The 6,610-nt window shown below is 30.0% G+C and overlaps 2 protein-coding genes across 2 annotated transcripts; both read left to right on the top strand.

Annotated features, from left to right (window-relative positions):
- Window positions 1–154: 154 nt before the first annotated feature.
- Window positions 155–802, top strand: LOC135138304 (uncharacterized). The gene is made up of 3 exons (XM_064068256.1): window positions 155–260; window positions 312–528; window positions 577–802. Exons 2-3 carry the CDS (start codon window positions 316–318, stop codon window positions 730–732), a joined length of 369 nt encoding a protein of 122 aa, XP_063924326.1. The 5' UTR covers window positions 155–260; window positions 312–315; the 3' UTR covers window positions 733–802.
- An 88-nt stretch (window positions 803–890) lies between these two features.
- On the top strand, window positions 891–1,589 carry LOC135138313 (essential MCU regulator, mitochondrial). Its single transcript, XM_064068267.1, has one exon. The coding sequence runs from the start codon at window positions 1,009–1,011 to the stop codon at window positions 1,276–1,278; it is 270 nt and encodes an 89-aa protein (XP_063924337.1). The 5' UTR covers window positions 891–1,008; the 3' UTR covers window positions 1,279–1,589.
- Window positions 1,590–6,610: the final 5,021 nt, after the last annotated feature.

Below are 6,610 nucleotides of genomic sequence, written 5' to 3'. Positions count from 1 at the left end.
ATTTATATTATTAAATAACTATTTCGGGTGAATTTGTCTGTATTTTGCGTGTTTTCAAACACTGGTGGTGTACTTTTTCATATTTAAACATAAAGATGCGTTTTTAAATTGATTTTATTCGTTTCGAAAAATTAAATTCATAGTGTTTTCCTTGCTGTTATGTTGGTACCCAGTTAGCTCCAGAAGCGCGAAACTAACATAACCTAAAATACAAAAGCGTTAGCTCTAAATAATTAATAGTGTCACGGATTATTAGAAAGGTAATATTTCCGTCGTTTTAATTTATAACCCCATTATGCCATTGTTGCTAGAATTATGACAATTATGAGTTCTGGTAAGCAGTACAGCATTGTCAATGGGGCCCAGTTGCCGAGCTTCATGGGGAAGAACGTGTCTGTAATTGGCGTTGTGGCAAAATACGCATCTGCTGGCAGTTTATCGTTAACCATAAATACGACCGATAATATCGCTTTGACGGTAAATTTAAATAAGCCTTTGGATAAAGACCTGAATGGTGAATACATAGAGGTATTTTTAGCGTTTTCTGTTTAATGAATTCTAAAACCGTTTTTGTAGGTAAGGGGTGTGTGTGAAAACGCACGCGAAGGTAAAATTATCAAAGCAGAGGAATATTTTTCGTTCAACAACACCTCATTCGACGCAAAAAGTCACAACACGTTGTGCAAGTTCGTCAATAGCATTCCAAATGGGTATTCAGCCAAAAAGAATTAAGCGCCGAGAGTACAAATAAGAATTAGAATAGTTTTCGATTTTTAGTAAATAAACATTCCTTGAATTGTCACTGTTATCAAATTTCCCGCAATTTTGCCATTCCAGGTAAAGTAGAATCCTACGTTTCCGAAAGAGTTGATAAATAAGTGACATTTGCCTTCACTCAGATTTTTCTATTTTAAAATTGTTTGGTTATAATCGTGACATATTTATATATAACGCTGCGACAACACAGTGCCAAGTAATTCTTCCCGTGGTTATTTTTTTGGGTGAAAAATGGTGTTGTCGCGACTAGGTCCCGCTCTAAAGTCCTGTTCGCGATGGAAGTCGCCGTCGCTAAATCTGGGCGGTATCAGGACCGGGACTTCGTCCAGATCAGGGGGAGTGCTTCCCGAACCCCACAAAACCTCATTCGGGTTGCTCCGAATTGTACTGACTGTGGTTCCTGGGCTCCTAATAGGGGCCGCGATTAGTAAAAATATAGCGAATTTTCTTGAAGAGAACGACTTGTTTGTTCCTTCAGACGACGACGACGATGACGACTAAGTGTGCTCATAAGTTAAGATCAAGCTTTTAAATTTTATTTATTTATTGTTATTAGTGTGTTCAATAAGTATGTTTATTGCAATGATCGATTTTATGGCTGAGCTCTCTCTGAATTAATGTGGTGTGTTTGGCACTTTCTTCAGGTGGCTTTTTGTGTGCCCCCAGCCATAGAAACACTTGTAAAATCTTCTTGACTGTTTATTTTTCAGCGTCAAGAAGGGCTTTCTAGGTCAGTCAGGCTGTTTGACCCTCGTTTGTTGATATAAACCTGTAATATTAAGCAAATAAAGAGTACCTGTGCTGATTTATAAGCAAGTTTGATTTCAACTTCACCACATTTAATTTCAAGCAATGAAAACACCTGCTCTCAGAGCAGAAATAAAAATTTGTGTGGTTTTCAATTTATATTTTAGTAAATTAATAAGCGATTGCTTGATTTAAAAAGTTCAAGACTGCCAACTTACAGTCGAGCAAATATTACCATTTTTTTTATTTAATTGGTGCTACTGATCCGGCGGCCATTTTAATCACGTGTTGTACCTATTTTATTTATGCTGTAATTCTAGAACCTCAAAAGTTGTTTTTAAATTATCTAATCAATCACTTCATTATTTGGTTTTAGTACTCTCCACAACGTCACACTCGTCAAATTTTTGGCAGTGCTTTGGGTGTAATCAGTGGTACCAACATAATTTTGCTCAGGTGACAAATTACTATTTTTTAAAGTGTCGATTTTGCAATTAGGCTCCGCCCCTCGGTCTGACAGCGAATGAAAAATTCATCACAATTGAGTTTGGGATGAATATGGGTGGGGCTTAATTCTTTTCTTAATATACATAGTATAATATTCCTTGAACATACTCAAAGACATGTTTTTTTTATTTCTTGCAGAGAAATAAGGATTTTTCAATTAAGCTCCGCCCTCCTGGCTCACGACGAATAAAAAAATCATCAGAATTGAGATAGGGCGGGTGGGCGGGGCTATATTTTGCCTGGTTTTCTCAATATGTGTCGTCATCTATTTCCAATAAGAAACTTAAAATATATTTGAAATGATTTTACAATTACGCTCCGCCCCTCGGTCTGACAACGAATGAAAAATTGATCACGATTGAGATCGAGACGAATGGGTGGGGCTTCTCTTTTGATTTTCTTTTTTAATTACCACATTTAGTTTTCTTTGTAATAATAATGTATCGTAAAATTGAAAAATTAAAAAATCCAAGAATTACGAACCGAAAAAGTGAAGAAACGAAAATTCGAAAACTTGAAACATTTCGAAATAAAAATCGAAAAACATAAAAATTGAAAATTCGAGTAGAGTTGAAATATCAAAATTGATTAATAAAAAGTAAACTTAAAATGTGGAAATGAAACATTGTAAAATCAGAAAATTCAAAAGTTAAAAATTAAAATATCAAAAATTGATCAAAACGAAAAATTGTGAAAAATTAGGAACTGAAAAATTAAAAATTGAAAAATTAAGAATCTAGGAACTGAAAAAATTAAAAATCGAAAAATTAACAAATTTAATATAAATGAAAAATTGCAAACCAAAAAAGGAAAAACGAAAAATCAAGAAACTAAAATATCAAAAATTGAAAAAACCAAAAATTGTGAAATCGAAATATTGAAAATTGAAAAAAATGAAAAATTAAAAATCGAAAAATAGAAAAGTCGAAAACTTGAAGATCGACAAATTGAAAAATCGAAAAATTAAACATTTTCAAAATTAAAATGGGTAAATTGAAAAGTTGAAAAATCGAAAACTTGATGGAGAAAACAGAAAATCGAAAAATTCAGGTATGTCAAATCGAAAAGTTCGAAAATAAAAAAATTGAAAAATTGGAAAGCTAGGAACTGAAAAATTAAAAATTGAAAAATTGAGAATCTAGGAACTGAAAAATTAAAAATTGAGAATCCAGGAACTGAAAAATTAAAAATCGCAAAATTAAAAAGTAGAGAAACGAAAAATTGTAAACTAAAAACAGAAAAAACGAAAAATTAGAAAATCCAAAAATTGCAAAATCGAAAAAGTGTTCGAACTCGAAAAATCAAAAAATTGAAAAATGAAAAAAATTAAAAATCGAAAAATGGAAAAGTGGAAAACAATCGAAAAATTAAGTTTGTCTGTAAAAATTATAAAATTAAAATGGAGAAATTCAAAAGTTGAAAAATCGATGAAGTGGAAAATCGAAAAATTGGAACAATGAAACATGGAAAAATCGAAAAGTTAAAAATCGAGAAACTTAAATCTCAAAAATTGAAAAATTGCAAATCTAGATATCAAAAAATAAAAATCGAAAAACTCAACAAATGAAAAACTGAAAAATCCAAAAATTGCAAACCGAAATGTGAAGGAACGAAAAGTCGAAAACTTGAAATATTTCAAAATAAAAATCGAAAAACACAAAAATTGAAAAATCGGAAAATCGAACAAAAAATGTGGAAATGAAATATTGTAAAATCAAAAAATTCCAACGTTGAAAAATCTAAAAATTTCGAAATAAAAATCAAAAAATCAAGAAATCAAAATGTCAAAATTGAGAAAACCGAAAAATTGTGGCATCGAAACATTAGAAAATTGAAAAAATTAAAATTGAGAAATCGCCAAAGTTGAAAAGTCCAAAAATTAAAACGTGTAGAAATTAAAAAATCTAAAAAATGTAAAATTTAAAAGTTTCAAACTGAAAACTTGAGAAACTACAAAATGGAATCGAAAAACTGAAAAATTGAAAAAACGAAACATTGTAAAATCGAAACACTGGAAAATTGAAAAAAAAATTGTTCTATCAAAAATCGAAAAATTGAATATAAATGAAAAATTGCAAACCGAAGAGGTAAAAAAACGAAAAATTGGAAACTCCAAAAATTGCAAAATCGAAAAAATGTAAACTCGAAAAACGAAGAAATTGAAATATCAAAAATTGAAAAGAAGAAAAAAATGTTAATTCGAAATATTGGAAAAACAAAAAAAAAAGAAAAATTAAAAAACGAAGAACAGAAAAGACGAAAACTTGTGAAAATCGAGAAACTAACTAGTCGAAAATTTAAGGTTACCTCTAAGAATTATAAAATTAAAAAGGTTCAAAGTAAAAATTGAAAAAACGAAGAATTGTGTAAGAAGTTGAAAATCTAGGAACTGAAAAATTGAAAATCTAGAAATTGAAAAATGAAAAATCACAATTGTGGTTAGGATGGATATGGGTGGGGCTTAATATTTGGCTTGTTTTTTTCTTAATATACATAGTATTCCTTCAACAACACGACACTCAAAAACATGTTTTTTATTTCTCGTAGAAAAATAAGGATTTTACAATTAAGCTCCGCCCCTCGGCTTACGACGAATAAAAAAAATCATCAGAATTGAGATAGGGTGGGTGGGCGGGGCTTATATTTTGCCTTTTTTTCTTAATATACATAGCCATCTTTTCACACGAAAAAACTAAGCCTAAAATGGTACATTTTTGCAAGGAAATATGTATTTTACAATTATGGGGCGGAGCCTAATGTGGAAATGAAACATTGTAAATCAGAAAATTAAAAACTTAAAAATTAAAACATCAAAAATGAATGAAAACGAGAAATTAGAAAATTGAAAAATTTAAAATGAGAAATCGCAATAGTTGAAAAATCCAAAAATTAAAATGTGTAGGAATAAAAAAAAAAACGAAAAAATGCAAAATTTTAGAAATTTCAAATTAAAAACTCGAGAAATTACAAAATGGAATCGAGAAATTGATTTATCAAAAACTGAAAAATTTCAAAACGAAACATTGTAAAATCAAAACACTGGAAAATTGAAAAATTCAAATAAAAAATTTGAATAAATGAAAAATCGAAAATTCAAAAATTCAAAATTTGGACATCGAAAAATAGTAAAATCGAGAAATTGTAAATCGAAAAAGTGAAGAATTTAACATTGGAAAATCAAAAAATTGAAAATCAGTAAAATAAATTGAACAAATGGAAAATTGAAAAATCGAGAGTGTGGTATCAATAATCGAAAAAATGAATATAAATGAAAAATTGCAAATCGAAAAGCTGAAAAAACTGAAAATTAGAAACTTCAAAAATTGCAAAAAAAAAACTGTTGTAAACTCGAAAAATCGAAAAATTGAAAGAAGAAAAAATGTTAAATCGAAATACTGGAAAGACAAAAAAAATAAAAAATTAAAAAAACGAAAAACAGAAAAGTCGAAAACTTGTGAAAATCGATAGTGACAAATCGAAAAATTAAGGCTACCTCTAGAATTATAAAATTAAAAATTTTCAAAGTAGAAATTGAAAATTTAGAAATTGAAAATGAAAAATCATAATTGTGCTTGGGATGGATATGGGTGGGGCTAAATTTTTGGCTTGTTTTTTTCTTAATGTACATACCTAGTATTCTTGCAACAACACGACACTCAAAAACATGCTTTTTATTTCTCGTAGAAAAATAAGGATTTTACAATTAAGCTCCGCCCCTCGCCTTACGACGAATAAAAAAAATCATCAGAATTGAGATAGGGTGGGTGGGCGGGGCTGATATTTTGCCTTTTTTTTTCTTAATATACATACCCATTCACAACAATAAAGTTAAAAAAGGAAAGTTTTGCAAGGAAATATGGATTTTGCAATTATGGGGCGGAGCGTAAATGCAAAATCGGTATTTCCTTATACAAATTTTCCATTTTAAACGTGTTTTAAGTTTCTTGTTGTGAAAAGAAGTCTACACATATTAAAACAAAAAGGCAAGACGTAAGCCCGCCCGCCCGCCCTATCTCAAGGAGGCGGAGCATAACTGCAAAATACTCTTCGTGTTGTTCAAATAATAGTATTTAAGTATATTAAGAAAAAAAGACAAAATATTAGTACCGCCCACCCACCCCATCTCCATTGTGATTTTTTTTTGTATTCTTAGAAACGTAAAACAAGTTTAAAATGGTAAAATTTTGTAAAAAATATGGATCCTGCAATTAAGCCCCGCCCCTCGATTTCGCAACGAATCAAAATTTAATCACAATATATTTTTTTTAATATACATAGTATTCCTTGAGCAACACGATATTCAAAAGCATGTTTTTAATTTCTCGTAGAGAAATAAGGATTTTGCAGTTAAACTCCGCCCTCTTAGCTCACATTGAATAAAAAAAATCATCACAATTGCGATAGGGTGGGTGGGCGGGGCAACAATTTGCCTGTTTTTCTTAATATGTGTAGACTTATTTCGACAACAAGAAACTTAAAACATGTCTAAAAGGGTAATTTTTTAAATACGGCAAAAAGTTGAACATGAAAGTTACTATCAACGAAGTTTATAAATGACAATTTTCAGCTCTAAAAGCAA

The sequence above is a fragment of the Zophobas morio genome, unplaced genomic scaffold, assembly GCF_036711695.1.
Source record: "Zophobas morio isolate AGI-343-1 ecotype UQ-CSIRO unplaced genomic scaffold, CSIRO_AGI_Zmor_V1 ptg000004l, whole genome shotgun sequence".
Taxonomy (NCBI): Eukaryota; Metazoa; Arthropoda; class Insecta; order Coleoptera; family Tenebrionidae; genus Zophobas; species Zophobas morio.
This window is presented reverse-complemented; position numbering and strand designations above follow the sequence as displayed.